This window comes from Spodoptera frugiperda, chromosome 16 (genome assembly GCF_023101765.2).
Source record: "Spodoptera frugiperda isolate SF20-4 chromosome 16, AGI-APGP_CSIRO_Sfru_2.0, whole genome shotgun sequence".
NCBI lineage: Eukaryota > Metazoa > Arthropoda > Insecta > Lepidoptera > Noctuidae > Spodoptera > Spodoptera frugiperda.
In genome coordinates this window covers 3,003,215-3,031,065 of record NC_064227.1, presented here as the reverse complement: position 1 = coordinate 3,031,065, position 27,851 = coordinate 3,003,215, and the positions used below count along the sequence as shown (strand labels likewise).

General features: G+C 36.6%; 1 protein-coding gene across 10 annotated transcripts in view; it reads right to left on the bottom strand.

The window, feature by feature from the left end:
* The window catches only part of LOC118280779 (ankyrin-2), an 83,457-nt gene that overhangs the window by 49,665 nt on the left and 5,941 nt on the right, over positions 1-27,851 (bottom strand). For all 10 annotated transcript variants that reach the window (XM_050699501.1, XM_035601154.2, XM_050699497.1 and 7 more), the window contains exons 2-3: positions 9,266-9,367; positions 1,782-1,961 (exon numbers count right to left, since the gene is read on the bottom strand). In XM_050699501.1, coding sequence (XP_050555458.1) covers positions 1,782-1,961; positions 9,266-9,367 — 282 coding nt within the window. The remainder of the gene's footprint in view (positions 1-1,781; positions 1,962-9,265; positions 9,368-27,851) is intronic.

The following is a 27,851-nucleotide window of genomic DNA, read 5'->3' as shown; positions in this document are numbered from 1 at the left end:
TCATGATGAAACGTCTATCTCTTTTAAGGGGGAAACACTTATCCAATGACTCCCCTGCCTTAGGCGACGCGAGAGAGGGTATCAGACTCTTACTGACTAAAACCACACCGTTCCTACTCCTGCTTTTCGAGCCGGAGCCCCGGTTAACCCGCTAGGTAGTCCGCAGCTCCGGAATCTTAAATACGTCTACTTCTGAAGAAAATTTGGCCTTATTATAACTAAGAGAAAAGATTCACTTACATGTCAGCTATTAGCAATAGCCATTATAAGTCTTACTGACTTATAATAGCCATTAGTATTAGTAATCTTAGGTAAATTCCTTTTGAACGTATTTTATAGTGTAAGTCTTGACCTTAGATCCAAAGGCATTAGTTCAGTATTCGCAATCTTTTCATCGTTTATTTTGCCTTCTTTGATATTTTCCTTCCTTTTATGTTTGTTTGAATCGTTTCCAGTTTCTTTATTGTCATGTTTGTATGTTCCTCCACTTACCCTTGAACTTTAGTTTCTTATTTCTTTCTTTTGGCACTGGTTAATGTTATTTGTCTTTCAGTTCGATGCGGTTATTTTAATGTTATGTGTTTCAATTTTGGGTTTCCATGATACATCTTTTTCCATGGAAACTGCACTATTATCGTATTTATAGCTGGGATTGATGTAATCCATTTATGCTTATATTTCATTTGGACTTGTTATTTTGAAATGGTTGGTCACAAGTTAAATTGGGTAGTTTGTTGAGTTTATAGTCATATGTTAGTAGTCATAGATTGAGCTGTTCAATTGCTCTTGATCTTTGGTTTTTTACTATTTCACTGCTAAAGTATCATTCTTACAAACAAATGATCGTATTTTTTTAATGTTTGTATACAACTGAGCAGATAGATCACTTGATGGTAAGCAATCGCTGCCGCCCATGGACACCCGAAACACCAGATACGTTACAAGTGCGTTGCAAGCCTTTTGAGGTTTAGGAATTTAAGGGTTGTTGAAGAACCGAGGACTGGGAAGATTGGAAAGGGGGTTTTTGGGCCATCGGTAACCACTCAAGGAAACCCAACACAAGCGTTGTTTCACGTCGGATTTCTATTCCTGTTCCATGTATCATTGAATCATTCCGGTCACCAGGCCCATTCGTGGCGAAGCATGACTAAAAATATTTGAAATTAGGTAGGTCTTCGAAAGTCCAATATGTAATAGGTTCACTTCAAGCCCATTATGTCAGGCATAAAAGACGATCAGGGGCAAACTTCTGTCTGAAGGTCTGGCATTCTGCCAAATGTCATTAAAATTCAGAGCCTACCCTAACTTAGCCGAAAGAAGATTAATGGTCAGTCTTAATAACCTATCTATTGGTGAATGGCTAGTAGAGATGGAATTTGAGGTAGCTTTCAAACAAAATTTATCTTTAGTAGCCTTTCTCGGACGATACGTTATTAAAATTTGTTGTATTTTGAGAGAGAAAATCGTCCAATGACTTCTCTCTGCCTTAGGTGAGGCGAGAGGAAGTTAAAAGGACTACTTAAGGAAGTCTAGTAAGTCATTAACTACCATCACGCAGTAACACAACCTTTCAAAACCGCTTCAACTCCTGTAAGCTAGAATCTACAGTCGATACAACCATGAAAAGACCAGAACACTGAAGTCCGGCGCGACTTAGGGACATGAATAGTTGTCAAGGATCTCGTAACGAAATAAATCAAAAGTTATTATTAGAGAATAAAAATAACACCTATACACTTATAATAGTAAGACTAGTCATGAGGATATTTTTTTGTGCTTACCTGTGCAGAATTCTGCACGAGCAGTTTGACAACCGCCTCCTGCCCTGCAAGAGATGCGATGTGCAGAGCAGTGTTGCCTTTCTTGGTGGCTGCATCGATGGCAGCTCCTCGATCCAGCAGCTCCCTGACAACTTCCACGTGGCCATCTTTGGAAGCAAGATGGATGGCGTTGAGACCGTTCTGGGGACAAAGAAAAAATGTTCAATGTAGGTACTAGAATGTGAAGAAGTGAAGAAATGAATCGCTATTTTTTGATAGTGTTCAGGCCTTTGTTTGCTTTTTTTTCTAAAAATAACTTTGCCTCACATTAGGATTTTCTCCTGTGTCGTGGGTGCGTTTACAAACATATAAGTTCACATACACATACCCAGACCCGAAACAAGAATTTGTGGATTACACAAAGAGTTGCTCCGTGCGGGAATCGAACCCGCTACCCGTAGCGCGGCAGCCAATTACCCAGCCAACGCACTAACCGTGCAGTCGCTTTTTTTAGGGTTTTATTTTTGTAAGGTTTTAGGCCTTTGTTAAATAGCCTTCTCATATTATACAAAAGTGATTATTGATGGAATTAATAGGTTTTATGTCGCCGTTGCCGTAATGTGTATCTCTGCCTACCCCTTCGGGGATAAAAGGCGTGACATTGTTGCGGTTAATAGGTTTTACCATACCTTGAATATGAAACGCTTACATTGAAACAGTGATCACGACAGAAACGCGATGGCTCAAAAAATACAAAACACAAATTCCCTTCCATTATTTAAATTGGAATACCAGAGTAATTTGAAAGAGTCTAGACAATATTAGATAAAGTCAGATTCACAATACCTTACCTAAATCAACATAAATCTAGGTCTGACAAGATAATACTCATCCATAAAAGTACAAACAAAAAACAAAATATTTATCGGCCCGACCTCTTTCATAATAAATATATTTTTTGTTAAGGGAGGAAAATCATCCAATCCCTTCTCCCGCTTTGAGCGAGGCGAGAGGGAGTGTCAGACTCTTACTGACTAAAAACCACCCCATTCCTACTCCTGCTTTTCAAGCCGGAGCCCCGGTAAATCCGCTAGGTAGTCCGCAGCTCCGGATCTCATAAAATACACAACCAAGATAAAATGTACTTGTTTTTCATTCACGTCACGAAAAAGCCTAATCAAATTATGCAAATAATGATTGAGTAAAAATGGGGCAGAGTACATTTGGGACACGCATTTTTTGCGCTTGTAGTCAGAAGAGGAGGTATGACGTCATTTATGTTTATTCAGGGTGTTTCCCTTCAAACCAGCCTGTTGCTAACTGGACGATTTGGGTTAACAAATGCCAATCGATCCAAAGTGATTGCCTTATGAATTATTGTAAGTTTGATTGACGGAATTTCGGAAGCTAATGTTACAAAAGTATTGATATTTCAAGTAGTGATAAGAAACGATTATACAAATGATGCAATGCAACGCCTTTTATCCTCGAAGGGGTAGGCAGAGGTGCACATTACGGCACGTAATGCCATTGTACAATGTACATCCACTTTACATCATTTGTGTTATAAGTCTCATGTAATAGGGGGTGAGCCTATTGCCATATACCGGGCAGATTTCCAAAATCTGTGCTACTACTGAGAAATTTTCGAATAATCGAAATTAACCCAGTAATACTTTGCCCGACACGGGAATCGAACCCGAAACCCCTTGCCCGGCAGTCGCTATTGCAAATACAAATAATAATATCAAAAAACATAATTTTACAATTCCAAATACACTTTTATTTATCTTTCTTATTCTTTGCTTGCTTTATTAGAAGTTCTGAACAGATATTTAATTTCCTATTCATCAAAAACATTCTTGAATGTTTTATAACTATTTCATAATTTTAACTACATTGCCTTCCGGTTCAATCTAAACGCATTCAAGCCTGAAGCCTGATAAATGTCTACAAGGTCAGGAAGATTCTAATCTTTATGACCTTCATGAGCATAAACCTGTAACCGTTTGACCTTAAATGGAAGGTTAGCAATGAAACAGCTAATCTATTATATAAAAATAAGTCGGGTTTTCCTTCCTGACGCTATAACTCCAGAACGCACGAACCGATTTCCACGGTTTTGCATTCGTCGAAAGCTCTCGGGCTCCGTGAGGTTTATAGCAAAAAAAAATTCAGGAAAAATTTAAGAGAAAAGCAGGAAACTGGGAAATCATTGGTGGCGAAACAGTTCGCTGGGTTTTTGATAAAGAAAACAGCTGCTATTGCTACAGTTGGGAAGTATAATAAACCATATTCAAGTAGATAGCGGTCATTTATGGGTAATGAAGTAGATAACGGTATCCATATTACATGCTAAACACTATAATACTTTTTCTAACCGACGGATACAATCAATTCCGTAAAACTACTTAAATCATTAACTACCGAAAGAAAATTGTTAATGGCAAAAGCTCCAGCTAATACTTTGCCCGACCCAGGAATCAAACCTCTTGTCCGGCAGTCGCACTTGCGAGCACTTGATCAACGAGGGCAGTCTTAACATTCAGACCTCCCCAATGACTTCCAGATAGGTCAGTTAGATACATCTATAAACATCTACTATTACATTACAAGTAACACTTCACATAGCAAGACTTAAACAATAATCTTCCATCAAAATATCGACCGCAACAAGCATACCCGAACCTCAGCTCCACAAGTGATCCGATAACTCCTCAAATATAAATAGCAAAACGTTTGTATTCAATCAACCTATTTTATACAGCCTTGGGGCTTAGTAAAACACACAGGAAAATGGGTCAGGAGGCTTTATATAGCGAAGGAGGTCAAGGACGTATTAAATTGGGTCATAAACTGTACAGGCTTTTAGAAGGACATGTGGAGGTCTGTTTGTGATGAAAATGTGAGATTATTTCCCTAAAGTAAAAATAGAGGTCTATAATATAGAAAGGGTTGCCCGGGAATCAATAAGTTTAGACACGTAACATATAATTTTAAGAGCTTTACCATTACATCGGTTGTGATTTTTGCCTCTGTGAGATATTACGGAGAATTTGCTGGGTAAACTGGCTGCTGCGTAACGTGTAGGGTTTCGCACGGAGCAACTCTTTGTATGATCCACAAATTGTTGTTTCGTGTCATGTCATGTGTATATGAACTTGTATATTTGTAAACGAACCCACGAAACAGGAGATAAAAATGAAGTACCATGTTTGATCCAACCAAGGAATACATCCCAAGATCCTTTTTCACGAAAAGTCTATTTGCCAATAAAGGACTTCGACGTCACTTGAAAAGGATATTATGGATGAAATCTGCCTCTTATCGAATTCAAGGAACACTTACAGTCCTCAATTTGAAGTCGCCTCTTTGCCTTATTCTGTCTTTGTTCTTTTAAGGGATATGGTTGAGACAGAAATATTTCAATCTTTAGGATCAGGCATCTTAAGGATGAGTGACGTTTGATTGTTTTGGTATTAATATTGTATTCAAGTACATCTTTAGAAGACTTTACAAAACATGGTGAAGATTATCGTCCTTTGATTTTTGTTATAAAAGATTTTTAACCACCTTATAAAATAACAGACTAAGATATATGTATTTCATAATGGAAAGCGGTTTGTTAACGTTTCTGTCCAAAAGGCAACCAGTAATAGATGGCACATCAACAAACTCTTCTTATACGGAGAACGTTTGAGCATTAATCATCACGCTTGAATGAACGAACCTTTTCCTTCACATTTTGTCAGTGTTGTCTAGGTAAATAATCTTAGAAAGTACATATAACTCGGAAAAAAGTCACATTGGTACTAGTCGTTGGTAGTTTAGGGAACAGCGAGTAAAGTTCCCTAAACAAAGGAGGATCCTCCGACCAGGCGAGGTGATCAGCCTGGCGGGCTTTCTGCCCAACTGTTGTTCGTTGGGATTTTCTATCCGTGTTAATTCGCATGTAAACTTTGTATGTGCGATGCAGGATATTTATGACGTCATCCGTTGATTTGCTCGTCGATAGTCTATGTGCGACTTCTGTCATCTGTCACTTGTCACTTGTCAATGTGTGACCGGAGGTCGATCCTGTTGAGACGGCTGTCGATGCTTGAGATGAGCGGTGCCAGAGCCAGTGTAGAATGTCCCTTAGTTCCAGTGAGTCGGAACTGTGCCGCTGAATGCCCAGTGAGTCGGGTGAGCGGTGCAGGGCGATACTCCAGTGAGTCGGAGTAGTGAAGCTCGCAGTCCCACGGTGAGTCGGGGAATAGATGCGCGAGGGTAGGTGCGTAGTGGTCGTCTGCGTAAGGAAGACGTCCTCAAACCGTTGCAGAGTGCTGTGCCTAGACGCTGATTTGGCCCAGGGAAGTACCAGGCTGCATAATTCGATGTATCAGTTTGGTGGTCCCTGATGAGGCCGAGGGTGCTGGTTGGCTGCGACTTGATTACCGCTCAGCGGAGAAGTGATGGGTGAGGGAGATGGCGATAAGGATGACATTATATGTTCCGTGAAGGTTGGTTTCAATCACGTCGGGGGTCACCACTCAGGGAACTGTTTTAAAGTTCCCTATTGCAAAGTCACTATTTTGTGACCATTGGCTGAGGTGATCGGCCTGCCGGGCTTTCTGCCCAACTGTTGTTCGTGGGATTTTCGATTCCGTGTTAATTCGATGTAACCCTCATATGTGCGATCCACATATTTGTGACGTCATCCGTTGATTTCGTCGTAGTCTATGTGCGACTTCTGTCATGTGCATTTGTATGTTTGTCAATGTGTCGCCACAGCAACCAACTACATAAAGTGGCAGAAAAAATAAGGCAATAGTATGAAGAGTCAACAGACTCTTCCTGTTTTAGGTAAATTAAGATATATTAGTGTGTAAGAATTTATGCTCATTAATGATGGATCCCGATGTAGGCAAGACGAAACTACTGGCACGTGCGACCCCCATAACGAGGCATTCGATCCAAAAATAACTGAAATTAAAACCAATATTAACATAAATAAATTCACTAACAAACAAAAATTCCATACGAAAATTGGCGCCTACGTAATGGACTACTTAATTAAGTACCATTGCCTAATCACACCTGTATAATAAAAAAAAATCCAGTCCGCTTGCGTCGCATGTGTATTGTCACGCAACCAAGTCCGCGTTAGCACGCTAATGGTAAACACGCAAACGTTTATAGTCAGTAATGAATGCGAACTTTTGTTTTATAGACGAGTTTTGGCGCAGTGACTGATAATGTGATCAGTTTGGTTTATGAGATGATTGATTTAAAATGGACAAATAATCCGGAGCTGCGGACTACCTAGCGGGATTACCGGGGCTTGAGAAGCAGGAGTAGGAACGGGGCGGATTTTAGTCAGTAAGAGTCTGACACTCCCTCTCGCCTCGCCCTAGGCGGGAAAGTCATTCCCCCAGAACAGTGTTTTTATTTTGATGTTGGCAGCGCGACACTCACTGTTTTATTTTTTGTCACATTCATTTTGACTACACGGTGGGTGACATTGGCTGGGCAACCAGCTGCCGTGAAACTTGTAGTGGGTTCGATTCTCGCACGGAGCAACCCTTTGTGTGATCCACAAATTGTTGTTTCAGGTCTGGGTATCATATGTCAACTTGTATGTTTGTAAACGCATCCACGACACAGAAGAAAGGCGTAGTGTGAGGCAACGTTTTAAAAAGAGAAAAAGAGAGAAGAGAAGGAAAGATTTTATGCTCATTTATATGGACCCTGATGTAGCCCGAAACTAGTCGATTAACATAGTTGTCAGCTACGTTAGTAATCCAACTTATATTTATTGATATTCTACATTGCCAATGAATTCTATTAGCCTTGATTTTAACGTACAAATAATTTTGCTAAAACAAAATGTAGCCTCACACAATTCTTCGTTCTTCGTACAATCTAGTACGTTAATTTCATTCGTTCATTCGTTCAAAGGGAATGATATCTATATTCGTGACGGAATCGCGTGCGAAATTCAAATGAACCAACCACGTATCCATATATTAAAAGGAAGCAACACTATTCGCAAAAAGTAACCTTATTTGTATGTAAATAGTATTCTTTTTCCATTAATACAGTGGAGGATTGACGTGGTATATTCGCATACAAAATGACTATTGTTTTAGTTATTTTATAGAGCTTTGTTTTAGACAATTTGTGTTTATTAAGAATAGTTTTTTATTGTTTCTAGGAGTTTTCAAACTGAAATTGGGAAATTACTATTGGATTAGCTAAACTATCTCACGATAGTTAATTCAAAAAGCTTACGACCTGAGTAATGTTGCAGGGAGTTAAGTTGATGATGATGAAATCATCAATATTTTATCAGAATCATACATCTGACTGTATATTTAATCACGTAAGTCAATTAAAAATCTCATAGCAATAGTAATTTTTTAGGTTACAACTGAATCGAAAGAAATGGTTTTCGATAAAGATTACCTTCCATAAATGTTTTATGGAAAGTATCCGAGTAGCTCAACAAAAAAAATTACAAATACAAACACGGAACCTCACCTATGTAGTCGGTTAAATATAAATACAGCGAGGCATCTAATGACGCCGGCTACGTCTCGAGTGGCTCTCATGTCAAATGACGTCACATGACGTCGTTGACGTGATGTCACGACTATGTACGTGTTGGTATATAAGGATGATGTTCAGCCTGTTTATTACATAAAGGATAGCGTAGAACGCATGTCTTTATGTTTTTTTGTTAATACCTATTAATGTTCCGTTTTTGGGATTAGAATGGTTTATTTTAATTTATAAATTACTCAAATGATAAGAATGTAACCTTTTCTGGTAAAAATTAATAACATGAAAAGCTTTATTCTGCGATGACAATAATTAAATTGCGAAAATTAAGTCTTAAAATTGAAAGTCCATTGTACTCGTATTACCAATGTTCCTTTCCTTTCCTTGCCATTTTCTCAAACAAAGGAAACCGAAAGCATATCGATCAGTTATCTCACGATTATCTTTGACTTAAGAAAATAAAATAGCCTAATACCAGCTTGGAATGGTCATAAGAAAATGTCGGGAATATTATTAAGACTTTGTCTGCCAACTAAAATCTGTTGGTCAGGCAAATCTTTCGCTAGCACCGGTCAATTTGGCCCCCATAGTGTTTAATGTGTTAAATGTAACTTTAAATGCTATACAATAAAGACTTTAATAACGAATCTGGGGGCCTACTCTAATTCAACGAAAAACTAAGTTTCGGACGAAACTTCGCAGATTGTATACTATAATTCTATTTATTGCGTACTTTCGTGAACAAAAATGAACGAATGAAATGAAGATAAATAAAAAATGTCGGTAATATTATTAAGACTTTGTCTGATAACTAAAATCTGTTGGTCACACAAATCCACTGCTAGCTTAAAGTGTTAAATGTAACTTTAAATGCTCTACAATAAAGTCTTTTTTACGAATCTACCTCACATTCAACACAATTTTCAGCCTGTAATAAACAATGACGTCACAATATAACTTACAGCATTGCTAACGTTGATGTCAACGCCCTGCTCCAAAAGGCTTATGATCTTCTCAATCTGGCCTGCGCGCGCAGCCCGCAGGAACGCGGTGCTCGCGTCCGCCTGTTAACAAACAAATTACAACGTTAAACGCATTCTACAAAGGTTGAAAATCGCATTATCCAGCTTCTGTGTAACGGTTGATGAGGAAAAATGTACTGTGAGCAGCAGGAAATAAGATCTATTGTTGGTTGTTGAGGGAAAAGATGGGGAAAGATGAAATTGGTGGTAATGTTTCGGTGACAGATAGTCTGCGGAGAGTTAAGTCTGACATTTGTGCTGTATCACACTGTTATTCTGAGGAAGGTACGAGTAGATCTACATACAAATGTATAAATAAAGTCGCGTCTTTTGATCCCCTGAAGGGTAGGTAAAGCTACATAAATTGTACATTGTAACATCCATTTTTCACCAGAGTACTTTATGAGTCTGATGTAATTGGGGATATTATCATATACCTACCGAACACAAATGAAGGCACTTTTGAACACACGGTTGGATATTTATACTTCTACTTGAAATAAATAATTTTGCCCTTGTCAGTTTGTAACTCCATACTACTGAGTATTTTTTAAAAAAATATCCCCATTAGTATTCTGTATAACCACAGCACAGAACACTAATCAACTACTTGATCAAAAAACCAATCTTCTCAACAAAAACAAACTCAACACAACTTTAGACAAAACAAAAACCAGCTAAAAGATCGACTTTCGGAAATCGAGCCTTCGGATTCAATTTACTAAACCGAATATATAAAGCTACCCACGTTTCCTCACGTCAAAGCCTTGAAGGCTTATGTAGGTTCCACATCACACTACACAAAACCAGTTTACCATGGTCTCCTCTTTATATCATCTATCCGCATATTCGAAGGTCAGTTTATACTGGCTTTTCACAGCTGGGTACACAAAAAACACATCCCTCGGGGAAGTGGTTTATTTATGTCCCTTCCCAACTGTTTCGATGCCTCTCTCGCAAATGAGAAATAGAATCGATTGGGTTAAGGATTTTGAATACTGAAAAGAAATACCTACGCCAATAAATAAAGGTGAGAAATAGTTTAGAAGGAAGTTATTTTTTGGCTGATTTATTCGTTTAAGATGGTTGTGGTGCCTTTTTGAAATTTTAAACTAAGCTTCATCGGTCGGCATAGTATGTTTTCTATTTCCATTCTTCTCTATTGGATGTCATCCTATCACATGCTCTTTTCACTTTCAATCATGCTTCACTCTAGTAATCCATCTTTTTTTCGGTAATCCTCTACTTTTCTACACTGGAGCTGCGGACTGTCTGGCGGGTTACCGGTAGGAACGGGGTGGTTTATAGTCAGTAAGAGTCTGACACGGTACCAGTCACCTCGCCCAAGCCGGGTGAAACCATATAATAATCTTTGACCTTCTCCTGATTAAAAAAAACCCTTTACTTTTCTATTCCATCTTTACCTTTCTATAAGGCTTCATACAAATTTGGTATTTATCATTTAATGTAAGTTAAGTTCATACGAAATATTTTCACTTACTTATCCTGCAAAAGATCTCCCTCCCAAAGAAAAATAAAAGTCCATAAGTAAAACAAATAACCTTCATAAACAAAATAAATAACTTTTCTACCTAAACCCCTTTATTTTTCAAGGTCCAAATCCTTTCTGAAATATCTAGACTGGCATTAAGAACTGTCTTTTGGGACCTAAACAAAAGACGATTGTGTAAGACCTACTTATGAAGCCTAGAAAATCTTCTGAAGCCTAAAAAGTCCGCATTGTCCGCAGAGATATATTTCTGTAGCTGATTTAGAAAAAGCGCCTGTTTTACCACCTTCATATAGGTAGGTAAATACCTGATAAACAGCTTATATAACAGATAATAGTTCATGCAAATTACGTTCTTATTTATTTAGTGCATAGTGGCTAATCCATTAGGCATTGTAAAACCGACCCTTAAAATAAAATACATAATTCATTTGTTTCCAGAAAAAATCTAAGTTGTGCTTTTCTACCAGAGATGTGCTATGCTACGTTGCAGTGGATGCGTTTGGCTTCCACCATATTCATCGGGACTTATAGCTTAGCACTGGTGGAAACGGACTCAGCTAGGCTAGGCTTTTTATGTAAAAATATACGCTATGGATGTGTGGTATGGATGGCTCAATCGATAGTAGAGATACTATCGATACATCGCATACTCGATCTACATCATCCTCGCAAACACTAAGCAGGAGTAAGAATGGGCCACCCCATTCTTACTCCTGTTTTTTTAGTCAGTAAGAGTCTGTCACTCCCTCCCACCTCATCCAAGGCGTAAGAAGTCATTGGATGATTTTCCCTCATAAAAAAAATACTGCCAGACATCTCCAAAACAGTCTTTAAATCTTCAGAGAATAAAAATAAGATATTATGTTATTATGTTTATTGCGTAAAATGAAATAAGAAGAATTCGAGATATTAAATATTTTTCAGCGAAAAGCTACACAATAAATAAACGTAATCCTCTTAACGTTTTCAGAGATTTTATTTTTGTTCACAATATAAATCCTCTTTGAGTTGTTAAGACGAGACACGAGTATTGATTGTGAGGATAATTTTAAATCATAGTATTGAAGAACAGAAGGTATCAGTTTCAAAGAAATTTCGACATTATTATTATTAGTGAGATATAAAGTCGACGTTTGTTTAGTGCCTAAAGAAACTTCGAAACGGTGATGGGAACGGGCGCCTTGTGCAAGTTTGTTTATACATTAACCTGATGGTAAGCAATCGCCACCGCCCATGGACACTCGAAACACCAGAGCGGTTACACGTGCGTGACCGACCTTTTGGGAGTTAGGAATTTAAGGGTTGTTGGGAAATCAGAAATTGGGAAGATTGAACCTCAATCACACGACGAAACACAACGCGAGTATTGTTTCACGACAGTTTTCTGTGAGACCGTGGTATCACTCCGGTCCAACCGACCCATTCGTGCCCTGGCATGGCTCTCACACACCAAAACTCACTCATGGTCAAATACTCAAACGTCACTCAATTTTAAGACGCGCTCAAGAATAGTTATGTCCCTACAAATCCTTTGTAAATGACAGAGATAGCACGATATTTAAGTACAACTTAAAATTGAGTAGCATAATATCATATTCGGGCGTCAGTCATCTGTAACATTATTGGTAAAATATTGAATAATATAATGAATTTACACTACAGCACAGCCCTTCAGACATTTAAAGCCGCAGTATTATGTAGCCTACTACCCTAAAATCTAGATTTGGCATACTAACTCTAATAAAGATCGTGTATATTTTAACTGCAGTGATAAAGTACGACTAAGGTCAGACCGCCTGTTACCCTCGTCTGAAATGTCTGAACGCGTCGGCTTAAGTTTTGGATCGATCCGAGCCTGGAGGTCAAAAGTATAAAGCGAAAATTTTTAGGTAGAGAGGGTTTGAGGTAGAAAGGGATTTTGGGGGAAAAAGGTTTGAGTTCTTAAATTGTGTTGTGGTTAGAAGTAATGTTGCCTTTGAGTAGGTTTATCTTAATTGTTTACCTACATTGGAATTAATTTGTTACATAACAAAGCATAGGATTATAAGTAGAGACCGGATAATATGCAACATAAAAAGCTTGAAATATGCATGCAAATATGCATGAAAAATGCCTAAAATATGCACGAAAACTGACAGAATATGCAACATTAAATGAGTTTTTTTTTGTTTTGTAAATATTATTCCTTTAGATTTAAGTATTTTGTTAGTAAATACTTGTCTTATGTTTTACTTTATTATGTATGTATCTTTTTAATTTAGTTTTATATTTTTTATAAAAAAATCAGCATACATTTATAGAAAACTATCCATTAATAGATGTTAATCGATACAGTAACATGTAACATTATTTAATATTTTTGTAAACATTAACAATCAAGATTATGTCTTCGATCATTCAAAATATTTTTATAGGTCGAAAATGATCGCTCCACATCTACTGAGGTAACTGGGCAGAATTTGAACTTGGGTGCTATGTTAGCGCTTATATTTTCTGGCAAAACTTCCGTCGGTCCATTAATACCTACTGTAAATTATAGCAATAATATGCATCATTAGTAAAAATACGCTATTAGCCTTGTAAATGGCTTAAATATGCAAATGCATATGCAAATATGCAAATGCATACTATCCGGTCTCTAATTATAAGTAACTAGCTTCTCCCAGCAGCTTCGCCCGTGTTCCCGTGGCATGAGAAGTATCCTATAAAATTATTATCCATACAGGTTATAATCGGAACGCTCCCAAACGCCGTAAACAGGTGATGGAAAAAAAGAGATTTATTGGAAAAAACATTAAGGAATTTAATGTTTATGTTATGTAATAATAGTTATAATCAACTGTTTAAGGCTAATATTGCATGAATAACACGAAAACTGAAACGATTAAAATTATAAAAACCAATAAAAGTTGTGCATGACGTATTTCTGAAACGTTCCGATTACACTAAGCCTTTTATATTAAACCGAAATCATTCCAAAAGTACAAAAAAGAACAAAATTCATAACAATAATATATTTTAAAAAAACACGCCTCCAAAACAGCAGCTGAATTTCGACAAAATTCGAAGTGACGGCTTTGGCCGAATCTAAATTCAGCCAGTATAAATCTAGAATGCCTATCGATCTAGACCTAGATTTAGGCTAGCCGGTGGGGATGAATAATGTATTACGTGTCCTGCCAGGCTTTATTTGTGTGACATTTATATAAAATTACGTGTCTGCCTGTTTGTTTATTATAACGTGGTGTAGTGAAAGTTATTGGTTAAAGGAGTAGATATAAATCGTGTTGTTTTGAAGTATTTAGTGATTACTTCTTTCCTTAGCTATTATATTTTGAGCCAAATGGTGATTTAAAAAACAAGTAACAATATAATAATATAACAAATAACAATGTTTAGAGGTAATAAAAAATACATACGTTACCTAGTAGAATTAAGACTTAATCTAACTGAAAATTGAAAAGCTAACAACACGCTTTTACCGAATAGAGAATACTAGACTTTATGATTAAATCGACAACTTACATAATTGAAAATGTTTGTATTTTCAGATAAAGGACATAGAATAAAAAATAGTAAGTACCTCTGTGCGCAAATCTACTAGTGTTAAATCACTTTAATAAAAATCTTTAGCAAACAATAATAATTATAGCGTATAGCATAATGTTTCCTAATAAAGTATATTTATTTGCTATATTATTCATTTGATTGATATTATTTTAGCTAGAATCTAGAGAATTCTCAAACTGCATAACTTTTGCTCCGAAGTAAGTAAGTTAGCAATACAAGAAACAATTGCATGCGTACCTCTACTTAAATCAGTATCTAGTACCTACATAAGTCGTTTCAAACCGGAAGATGGCGACACTGCGCCGCGGCGGCTAGAATAGATACGGTAGCAGTACTAACTAATGTTACCTAGTGCACTTAATTAAAACTTTACATTAACTACTTACTTTAGAGATTGAAAATAAAGTAAAAGAAAAGAAAATAGTTACATTCCCAAAATAGACTTTTGTGGTAAAGCTACTATCATACTATAAGATTATAATTATGTGAAAGTTTGTTTGGATGTTTGTCCGTCAATCACGCTAAAACTACTGAACAGATTTTGATGACAGACAGGGTATGAGCTGACTTGAAAAATGGGAAACTTTTTATCCCACGGAAAGTCGGGCAAAGCCCCTAGCAGAAGCTAATGACATAATAATTCTGAAATTCCTAAAGTATCTGCCACCATTTGGTAGGTCTAACTTCAGTTTAAAGTTCTGTTTGTAACCCTGATCAATGCAGCGCAGTTTAAACTTTGAGTAAAATATTAAATAGTACATAGTATGTCAATATTGCATCAAACAAAATTGACTATATCCATGCCTTCCGGCCAAAAGGGAATAAGCGATAGTATTTGCAATATTGAGTTATACACATCATTCGACGAAGAAAAATTAGCTGCACGAGTTTCCTTTACATTTAAAGTAATCGAAACGAAATCGTTTATTCGAGCCGGCCATTCGTTGCTAAACGATTCCGAATATGTATATAACTCAAAGTCATAAAAATTTTTTTTACCTCTTTTAGCCGCAAGGCCTCGATAAACCTATACAAGCTTATTTGGAGCATCTTGAAAAACTGCTTTACCTCAAACAGTAAAAGTGATACTCCCAGTTGTCACATAAACATTTATGACAGTTATTACAGACTTGGGAAGAATCCTTAAAAACGAATAAGAGGTCAAAGACTGAGGAGACAGTTTCCCTCTGGAGTTTTTTGGGAGGAAAATGACAAATGGTTCTCATAATCGCGGATTTTGGTTAAAAATTACAGACAAAAATGTAGTTACTAAAAGCCAGGTGAAGCAAGAAAACAATTCAAAAACATCAGCCTAAAAGTGTATTTGAACAAAAAAGTAACAGCAAATATAATATTTATGAATATTTCATGGTACAAAATTAACTTATTCTTGCAATCATAACTTCGTAACGCTATTGGCTGTTCAAAGGGATTCCCTGAAGCGAACGACATTAGAAATCGTTTAACATTTCCGAGAAATACTTATATGGGGGTAAAAGTGGGGTCGCAATAATCCATACATAACATGAGTGGTCGATAACTCATATAAGTCATAAATGTCTTTGATATACGATAATATTGGTTGTAACAATCTAGTTTGCTAGATATCAGAAGTAAAATGAGATATTTTTAGCTTTATCATAATCAAAAAGATAAAAAAATGTCACGCCTTTTATCCCCGAAAGGGTAGGCAGAGATGCACATTACGGCACGTGATGCCGCTATACAATGTACACCTACTTTTCACCATTAGTGTTATAAGTCCCATGTAATAGGGGGTGAGCCTATTGCCATACACTGGGCACAATTTCAGACTCCGACCTACTACTGAGAAATTTTCGTAAAGCCAAAAAAAACCCAAATGATACTTTGCCCGACTCCAGAATCAAACCCGAGACCCCTTGTCATCCTATCGTAACGAGGCAAAAATATAATTGTTAAAAATATTGCCGCCCACCGTGGGACTACAACTGATCTTATTGGCGCCCAACACGGGACTTACAATACAACGTTACATTTAATTCTAGACGAAATTAATAGTACGTGTTAACATTTATACATATAGACATATACTATACATATAAAGCTGTTTAATATCCTTGAGACTGGGTCGTGCAAATAAACTGTATCCCCAGGGCGCGACGCACAAAGTCTGACGTCATGAACGCCTGGAAACTGTTTTATTATGATTATCGCTCCCTGTAACGTTTCTTCTATTATATTTACTGTCTCGCTGTTGAGGAAACAAGAGCAAAGGGAAATTGCGTATTTCGTATAACTGCCAAGATTCATTATTACAAGCAATGTTATTATTTCGATATGCCTCTTTGTTTTAACGTCATAAATACAATTGCAATATCGCATCAATAACTTATTAGTACTACTGACTCAAACCTCTTCTTGTATGGAGAAGGTTTGAGCATTGACCACGCTTGCTCAATGCGGGTTGGCGATCAAACTTATAATTAACAACCCCTCATATAATTTTTTTTGTCACTACAATTAGACGTAGTACTCAGCCTTAACGGGTTAGAAGTCTTACCCCTATCACATTGTATATGCTCAGATTTTCTTCAACGTTTGTCAGTGGTATCTAAATAATCTTAGAAAGTACATATGACTCCGAAAAAGTCACGTAAGTACTTCCCATTGGTAGGTTTCCAACACGCACCCTCATGCTTGAGGAGCGGGCGTCTTAAAACTCCGGGACACCACGACTTTTTCTATATCAAAGACTTAAATTAAATTTTACTTATTATTTAGGAAACTACCACTTTCAACTACCCCTTTCAGTTCCAAACTACTTCAAAAATCTTTTAGCTACCCCTACAATTCACGCTTAAATTACTAGGATTCATTAAAACTCCCCCTTTCTCCTTTTTCACCACAAACCTCATAATTACAGTCCTCTTCAATCACTCCGAACCACTGCATAGCACTCAATATGCATATTTCGACTTCAAATGCTGCCTACCCCTCAACATTAACAGCCGAGTGGTTCCTTATAGTAATCTCACCGAAGTGTGAAAAGGGGGTTTTAAAAGACTACTCTTTAACCACAGAAATGCAATGTTTGAAGATTTTAATATTTATGTAGGTATGCAATACATAAAATTAACGTGTATGCAAATAAATAAATAATTATGCTATATGTCAGAGCAGACTCAGTTTGTGGGTGCTTTTCACCAAAGATATGGTATGTAGCTATGCTACGAAGTTGTAATAGCTACGAGGATAGCTATTGAATAGCTAAGTTGTGAAACTATGTGACCGATTCCACTGACGCTGAGCTATGTACATAGCTGTGTGAGGTATATACGCAGCTTGAGTATGCGATGTATCGATAGTAGGACAACCATCCATAGCAAACATAACTTAGCTGAATCCATTTACACCAGTGCTAAGTCATGTGTACCAATGAATGTGATTGGTGGAAGCCAAACGCGTCCGCAGCAATGTAGCATAGCACATTTCTGTTGGTAAAGCACCCTTTGACTTTCATTAAATAAACCACATGGTTTTATTAAGTAACTCGCAGACCTCGCAAACTTTAACATTATAACTTAAGACGGGATATTTACCAACGAGTTTCCATTTACATATATATCCCGTCTTAAGTTCTAATGTTAGTGCTAGTGACCATGCCAGTTTAAAAACTTATTCCGCAGACTATATTTAAAAATAAGAAATAATATTAATATTTTCTGCACATCATTTTTATTGCGCCTTTTGTCTTACATAAGAACTTTCTTCTAAACGTAGTAAACAACAAAAACATAATTAGTGAAATCGGTTCAGGTATTCAACACATTTAAAGATACATTTTTATCCTATACAGACAGACCTAGCTTCACCAAACAGACAGACTGACAGACTATTATTTATTTCTTTATGCGTTGACATTTCAAAAGTACCTATTTATGGTTTAAATGGAATAAATGATTTGACTTTGACTTTATATTCACATACACGACTTTACTCAACACTAAAAAACATAATTTTCCATTATTTTCCGTCAGGTAGAAGATCTAATTAAAAACTGATTGTTAACCTAAAATAACCATAGTAGGTATGTTACTTACTACATATATCACCCTTTTATTGACAACCACGACAAACTAATATAAAATCGATTTAAAATTCCAAAAAAATAATCATTGAACAAATCACTTTAGGTAGAAAAATAAACTTTAATGATACAAAAATAGAGACGCTTTTTGATAAACATTTGATGAAAAAAGAGTTAGTACACACTTACTCTCGTTTGTTTATCAAAAAGCGACCCTATTTTTGTATGCGTAAAGTTTATTTTTACATAGGTGTGTTATAACCAAGATATTATCTATGAGACTATTTAGTTATCTGTGTGCATGCCTACCGCCCATTAAGTTTGAATTTTATATCAGTTTTTTTTTAAAGTGGGTAGTTGAAAAACGAATGAGACTGTGTACAAAGTTGCCGTATTCATTTATGGTAAATTGTAATTGAAAGTTGCGTATTATCACATTCTTCCAATTTTTATAAAAAAATATATATTTAAATTAGTTTTTAACTATCTTGCATCTCAGTTACTACATAAAGTAGTAAGATCACTTATCAATTATCTTTATTGCATGCACTTTTTAGTTTAACTACTGGGCCTATTTCGACACAATTTTTTTATATTATATTGTCAGCCAAGATGATCGAACAAATATTTTTAAAATTAAGTCATAAGAGGTTTCCCTATACGGCATAATTGTAAGACCCCATGTTATCAAATCTCTTAGTTACTTAAAAATTTATCAATTTTTTGCAACGGTTATTACGGCGGCGGGTACGGGTTCCTATTCCCGCACGGAATATATCTTTGTGTGATCCACAATTTTTTTTTCGGGTCTTGATGTCATGTGTTTGCATATTGTAAGTTTGTAAACGCATACGATACAGAAGAAATCATAATGTGGGGGAACATTTTTTTTTTTTGATATTATAAATCGAACCCAAGTTTAATACTCAAACACAACTGCTGATCTGACTGGGTAGGAACCCCATTTCCTCATCCATCATAGAATATAAAAATTTGTCATCAATTTTTACCAACGTCACTACACCCCTAGATCCTAAGCTAACAGTGGGGTGGATGAACAAAAAAAACTTTATTTTACTTCGTATTAATGCATATTGTTTAACCATAGCGACCATAAAAGTATTTGGAAAATTTTGGCTCATTTATATAGTCAATAGTCTATATATTATAAAAAGACATAGTCAAACATTTGATTAATCACAAAAAAACACTTATGTAAAAGGGAGTTTACATCACATGATCATATCAAAAGCCTATAAATGACTTCTGCTGACCAAAGGTCTCTTCTCAAACGGAGAAAGTTTGAAGAAATTATAAGCCCGGATTTCCTCACAATCACAAGATTATCCTTAGACACCGTTTGTCAAACGGTGAAGGAAAACATCGTGAAATAACTTGGACTTAGAAAGTCTAATTTATAAGTTTGAACTCGCCAAACCGCAATAAAGTCACATTAGTGCTCAAACCTTGTCCATGTGAGTAGAAGCTTTCGAACTCCAGTGGCCTCAGATAGTCTGTAGATGAGAGTAGGAAGGAAAAAAACATAGAAGTAAAAGGGGAGTTACTCAGTCATAATTTCAGACCACTCATCCTACACACCAAAAAAAATTTTCAAGAACACAATTAAAACATATCTTTAATTAATTCACAAAAACAAAGTCGTCAACCCTACTTGGGTTCAGAGCGCAGCACGCGAGCAATTATATCACACCCCTGGGCTAGGGGTGCCACCCTTGTGCATGTGCACCGTGCAGGGGTGGCACCGTGGTGATTTGTGAATCAATAGACATGTTTGCTTAGAATTTCTGTTTTGGTTCTGTCGATAGTGTTGGAAAGCATTTTTTTCTTTAGTTGTAGTTGTTAGTTGTCTTTTCACCATTGCAAATCTAATGACGTAGGTACTCCAAGGTAAGAATTTGGATTCTATGCTACTCGTATTAAGGCTCATATAGAAAGTAAAACCGAGATTTTGTCAAAACAAGTATTGTTTTTATTTGTCTTCATCAGTATTTTAAGTATGATATGCATTAGAATTAGCATTACTAATTTTTATTTTAATGTCCGTCTTGTAGATGGTTTTAAAATATTAGTACCGTATTTTTTTACGGAAACAAATACTTTCGAGTATATATCGATTTGAACGGGATTCTTATTGATAGGCAGCAGAAGTACTAAGGAGAAGTTTAATTGAATTAACTGAGGCAACTTTTATTAGTCACAAAGACCGTAATACACGCGACTGACACCACGGGCATCAGCTAGTATCATATAAAAATAAAAATAAGTCTAGACAACAGAATCAAATATTCTAGTCAGACATCTATTACCAATACTACCCCAAATCGCTCGACATAAGTAATCGATACAGCTACTAAGGGTTGTAAAAGCCACTATAAGTACCTCACCGATATCGCCTACGTCATATAAAGAGTGACGTCACGATAGGGGTGGCCACGTGATTGATGGTAGACGGAGGATGGGCTTCGGAACTTTTATTTAGAATTTTGTGACTGACTATGTCATTCGACGGTCATTGATCAAAGTTTTCATGTAAGTGGTTGTTGGCCTTGTATTGGGTTCTGGTCAAGAGATTGTTGAGTGATTTTCCGTTATATTTTTGACCATAAGTAATAATAGTAATAGCATAAGTTTACAACACTTTTTCGCTATGAACTGGCTATTATAAATTATAACTCCTGTAAGCCAGACCTATCAAATCATCAGCCTAAGTGTTTGCCAGGTGGTATGCCAAGAGGCCTTTGGCCAGTTAGCACACTTATATAAGTATGAGCACTAATCACCACATTTACTAAAACCGGGTTGGTGATTTCAAACTATAAGCTTAGAAATTATAAGCCCAGGTTTGCTCTGAACGCGGAACGCAACGCGCCGTATGTGGGTACGTGTGCCTCAAAGAGCCAACAGACCACCACAGACACGGCCCAGACGGGCTGATGCCTGATCCGGAGCTGTGAACGTACCTAGCGGACGTACCTTCGGGCCGATTTAAGATATCATTGGAGAAGTAGAAAAGGAAATAACAAAGCCACAATGGTTACTATAAGTATTACTCCCTCTCGAACTTTTGCCCGAGACGAAAGGGAGTCATCAGGATGATTTTACTGACTAAAAACCACCCCGTTCTCCTCACGACGTTTTCCTTCACCGTTAGTCCCGGTAATTACCAGGTAGGTAGTCCGCAGTTCCGGATCAAATACTTGCCGACTACTTAACCAATAATGCAGTCACATTAACACACTCAATTCGATAAATTCCCCGAATTAGGGGGTAACACTCGAATAGGGGTCATAACTGTTTTTCGTCATGGATGCGGAATTTCGGAGTACAATTTCCTGCAAAGGGGATAAAAATGTCCTGTCCTTTATCACCCCCTATGGCGTTTATTTCTGGGGGGTACAGAGTAATATAATTATATTAGTACGATAGCAAAAACTTAGATTAGATTGGTAATATTGATTATTTTATGTCGCTCAAGTTTCTAAGAGAATTTGGATTGGAAAAGTATTAGGTATTGCGTCTGGGATTACAAAACTTTTTGGCATGTAGTTGCTAAGATTTCGTTAGAAAATTTCTTACTGTGTAGGATTTCTTTTGTTATTACATGTATAGGTACATGATTCCTTAAGCCAACCTGCGTTGAGCTGCTGCGTGGTGATGAATACACCAAACCGTGCTAGAAGAGATTAGACAGCATTGGCCACTTATAGGCTATTGACATGTATGTGTGTGTGTGTGTGATTCCCTATGATTTTTATTCTTTGTTGTGACAAAATATTTTATAATAAACGAATTCAGAGTAGAGATCCAAATTGGTTACGTCTGCTTACGTAAATAAGTAAAAGTACCTATTTATTAATAAATACTTTCGATTTTTCCTGTATATTACATTAAAGAAATTAACCACACACAATTTAATTATGTACGTCCCGTAAGTTCCACAAATCCCGACATATTTAATTTCTATCGCCGACTTTCATCCCTCAAGATAACTTCAAAACATTCAGTTTACTGAGGTTTCAAAACAAATATCCTGAAACGATGAAAGGCAGACTATATTGACAATAGCAAAACGGCAGAATTTTCGATAAACAACTTTATAGAAGAGCAACTAAAGAGCAATTTTCAATGTAGCATGGAGCTTATTCTGTTTCCCTTGTTGACCTTTTAAAATGAAAGATAAACAAAAGAACGGTTCCTGCAGAATAAAACATCAATCAAAACACATCCCATACATTTTCTGGTTTGAAATATTGATAAATGAATTTGAAAGTTACAACCAATAAAGGGTAGTTTTCCGAAGCCCGTGCGTACAGCGCGTTGCGTTCCCAACATTTATTATAGATAGCTGACATGTAAGTAAATCTTTTCTCTTAGTTAGAATAGAAGTTGAGAAAAGCAAAGTGTTACTTCGACCTGAAGCTGCGGACGTATTTAGCGGGTTATATTGGGGCTCCGGCTCAAAGAGCGGTAGTAGAATCAGGGTGGTTTTTAGTCAGTAAGAGTCTGAGACTCCTTCTCGCTTCGTTCAAGGCGGGAAGACTTTGGATGATTTTTCCCCCTTAAAACCAAAATTTTAATGACCATGACAACCATACATGTGGCTCTTTAGCGAGTAATAAAATGCTTTGTAATGCGATTGTATCACTTTAAAAGACGTAACTCTAAAAAAATAATTAGTTTTTAAGTTAATGTTTGAAATTGATAGCCTTATTATTTGTAACATCATATTACAAGTAAAAAGAAAGACAGTAGCTAAAGACAATAAGTAAGCTCTGTAAAAACAACAATTTATATACCACAAAAGAATACAGAAAATATTAACAAAAAAGAAACATACCTGCTTAAATATGTATACTACAAGAAAAAGTACTTTACAAGGCAAGTAGCTTCTAGGTACACAACATAAGACAAATGAGAGGTACCAAACAAAACTCCCTGTTTTACGGCAGACTTTACAAACAAACCTCTTTTGACAAACAGCGCACTTGTCTATGGAACAGTAATGGCGGCCGGCGCGGTTTTGTTTAGGATTCCTTTTTTAAATGTTTTTTTTTTCTTCTTTTTCTAAACGGCGTAAGTATTGTGTGTAGTTGCGTTTTGTTTTCTTATTATTATTTTTTTGTTCTGAAGGTTTTTTGGTATTTCTTGGTGGTAAAGTGCTTGCCTCTAAAATATGATGAGATGATGAAGAATTTGTTTGAGAGAAAATCTACAAGACTGTTGGGTTGGTAAAAATATTTTACTTTTGCTAATAGTTTTCGAAAAATATCTGACTCCCTCTCCTGGAACTATTGGAAAAAAAAACACGTATATTTCGTTTCACAGGTTCCAGTCTCAATTTTCTTTTCCGAATCAAAATCTTCGAGCAGAAAATTACAAATAGGTACATACCGATGTTTTTTTTACCTGCCAATTTGTTTCTCAGAGTAAGGTATCATTCAAACATTCTATTTTTAAATGAAAAAAAAGAACTTTTTACAAAAAGCAATAACCGACTTCGCTGAAGAAAATCGGTTAAAAAGAACACTTAAATGATCAAAATAACTTTTATTTCAGAGGTCGGTGTTAAATAAGAAATTAACAATAACGAGAAACACCGGCTTTCGAAATTAAAGCCATTTTAATCTTCTTAATGGTTTTTTAACAGTCTTTCTTCAGTAAAGTCGTTATTTTATTTTTGTAAAAAGTTTATTTTAATTTTAAAAATTGAATGTTTTAATGACCCCTTTTTTGAGGGGGGGAAATCATCCAATGACTTCTCTCACCTTAGACGAGGCGAGAGGGAGTGTCAGACTCTTACTGACTAAAAACCACCCCGTTCCTACTCCTGCTTTTCGAACCGGAGCCCCGGTAAACCCGGTAGGTAGTCCGCAGCTCCGGATCAGGCATCAGCCCTACTGGGCCCCTTCAATAACCACTAACTCTCAAAAGATATTTGGAAAAGTGTTGAAAAACAGGCTGTATAAAAAGAATAACTGACAAAGCATAATCATTCTCACACCATATTGCTCAACTCATACCTCAAAACACACAATAAATCGGTGTCATAAGTACATAATAAAGTAGGTCATATCGCCGGATCACGCCTCGATCCGGACGCTCTCAGGATATCGATCTCAAGCCCGTAGCCTCCGGCATCCTTCATCGATAGTAAATACGAACGGTAAATACTTACATAGGGATGCTGACTAATTAGGAGATAGATTTTATCTCTGTAATTAGGTTTTGTTTGGTTCGAAGCCTTAATGGTAAGATATTATTTCATCTTGTTTGTCTACTATGTATAGAAAACTAACTTTGTCAGCGTTTCCGTGGGATGTAAAGTAAGCTATGTTATTCTAGACTATAATCTACCCCTGTCCCAAATTTCATCCCGATCCCTTCAGCCGTTTTGACGTGATTGAGTAACAAACATATACATAAACTTTCGCATTTATAGTATTATAACTAAGATTGTTAGTAATCTATCTGTTACAGACGGTTTCCAATATATCAGTAGGTATACTTTTCTACTATAGTACCCTTAGTACGAGTTTGCTTTACGTTTGAAGTAATAAAAACGAGAGCGCGTTCGGCGCTCTGATTGGCCGGCTCGAATGTACCAACCAATTAGAACGCCGAACGCGCTCTCGTTTGTTTCTCAAGGTTGAACGGTAAACGTAAACCAAACTCATACCAAGGGCACAGATAAAATTTTAAAGTAACTCCTAAGTGCTCCATACAAAGTGAGTTCTTAGAAATAGTTAGTGTGTGATCCTCACTGGAGATGCCACTGCATTTCCCCAATACCAGTCTTGGCGAAATCCTATGACTATCAGTGGTAGAAAAGGACAAACTGACCTGGATAATGTGTAGGAAAGTTGATGGGAATCACCAACGACGGGGCGTGCTTCTAGGGAGGATGTCTGTCTGTCAGTCTTTTCACGAACTAACACACAATTTACACTTTCTATTGTTTCTCCTAGTCAGGCTGGTATTAATAGAAGACTAGAACAGTCAGTGAGCAACTAGCAAGAGTTTATTTCATTGAAATATTATTTTTTAAGCACACGCGCCGAAATTCAAGCGGCCATTCTTCGTTTGTTTTTTCACACACTGGCGCGGAGTTCGCGAGCGTCCCGCGCGCTGATTGGTCAACCGGCCGCGCTCGGAGAATTGCGCGGCAAATTTGAATAAGGAATAGAAGGCAGTTTGGATGGGAAAAGGAATCGGAATTTTAATGTTTATACAGTTAGTAATAGTAACGTTTGACACAAAACATTTTTATTTCCACACATCGAGCAATAGTAACTATCGCTTACTGTTACTTAAACGCTTCACTAATTTCATTAATTTAGTATTACTACAATGGTTGACATGTATTCCATACCTAATGAAACCACAATAAAATATAATTTTATTGTAACTTTCGTGAGACATACTAAATTAATTATTATGTTATCGGCTTACTCACGTAATGTTTTGACGAGGAACTCGACTAGTTTCAAGCCATGCTAGAGGCTCGTATTCATGAGCAGCATTCCGCGACACACGACGCGGCGATTGTCGCGCTGCTACGTTGAATATGAGCTTCATGGCTTGAAACTAGTCGAGTTCCTCGTCAAAATATTACGTGAGTAAGCCGATAACATAATAATTAATCACAATAAAATATGTTAAAATATACCCCAATTTCCATAGCAATCTGAAGACTCAAGAATTCCTAATTCATGTCATGGCTTGTTCAATATGCACCCCTTGAAAATTAGGGGATGCCATGGAATTTTAAAAAGGATTTTTTGATCAGTTCATTCGTACAAAACGTTCGATTCAATGTTTCATAAATGAACATCATATTGAATTGTTAATTGTATTTTGTCTGACAGATTTGTGACGAGTTAGTTCTGCCTAGGCCGTTTTTTGTTTTGATGCAAATTGATAATTTGACTCAATATGTGTTACCCTAACCCTTGATTCGTCGTTTTATCTAAGTATTGTTATCTTAGATCACAAAACCTAAGAAATACGTACATACAGTATGTTAACTAACAGAGGGCGTTCCTGTTAACCCGCAATAGTATAGCATCCATACTTGCTAAAAAAAAATATTATCATTCAAAAACAAAACAATTTAATTATAATATTTAGCAAAATTTTTAAACCGATACGTAAAAGAAACACTCTGTGCACGCGTAGTTGAAGGAAGGCAACGTTGCAATTTGTTGCTTATTTTTCTATGCTGATATTTTTATTTTAATCTATTAATGATATAGATTAACGAGTTTAAAGGAACGCCCTTTGCTATTTAACATACAGTACCTATATATTTTTTCATAACCTAACTGATGGACTAAATAGATTTTTACATACATTTACATGATTTTCATAGCCTATCATCATCCCTATTCCTACTCAAACATAGGTCATAGGCACTAATAATGTCGTGTTCTACTTTTACTTCGCTGCCCATTCCATACCGTCATCAGGGGATGATATATGACGCATTCGTCCCCGATAGTGACACAATGGCCACCGATCGCTTTGTCATATTGTAGTTATTGTTCAATTCGAGGGTGAAGCGATATGTTCAGGCTCTTTTGTGTTCGTTTCTAAGATTAAAATCCCGTTTCGTAAAACATGTATTGACAGAAGATTAGAAAAAAATATGAAAGTAATGTAAAATTTATGTGGCCGTATATTGTTATTGTATTTTTAGAAGTAGCATGATATCCTCTTTGGTCGTGAGGTCGAGGGTGCGATTCCTGGGTCGGGCAAAGTAGTACTGAGCATTTTTCGGTATTTCTCGACACGTGGTCTGGAATTAAGCCCAGAATATGGCAATAAGCTCGCCCAGTCACCCCCTATTACATAGTACTTATAATACAAAATGTAAAAAATGGGTATACCTATCTCTTAAGAGATAAAAGGCGTGACGTTTTGCAATGCTTTACATTATATCCGGATTTGGATGTTAAAGAATGATTCGCAACTTACTAAAATTAGGGACTGTTTTATAATATGTCATTAAACTAATATAAGCATAACTAACACATTTCAGTAAATCAAACATTGAGAAACGAGCCCCAAATAACTAACTCCTAAGCAAAAAATGGGCCCCTTTTAACGAAAACCCCGGACAAATTATAAACATCAATTTGTAATTACCAAATACATCAATCAATTAGTTTGGTGGCTGCTACGAGCTTAATGATGTGACCACAAAACGCCATTTGTATTTGTCTGACCACAACACAATGTAGCAACACGACTGATTGTGGTTTTGAACTGGCATTTCTCTTCAGTGGCAAGTTTAGAGAAGGCTAAACATACCATCAAGGCATTTTGTCGATCCTAAGAAACAGATATTAATTGTC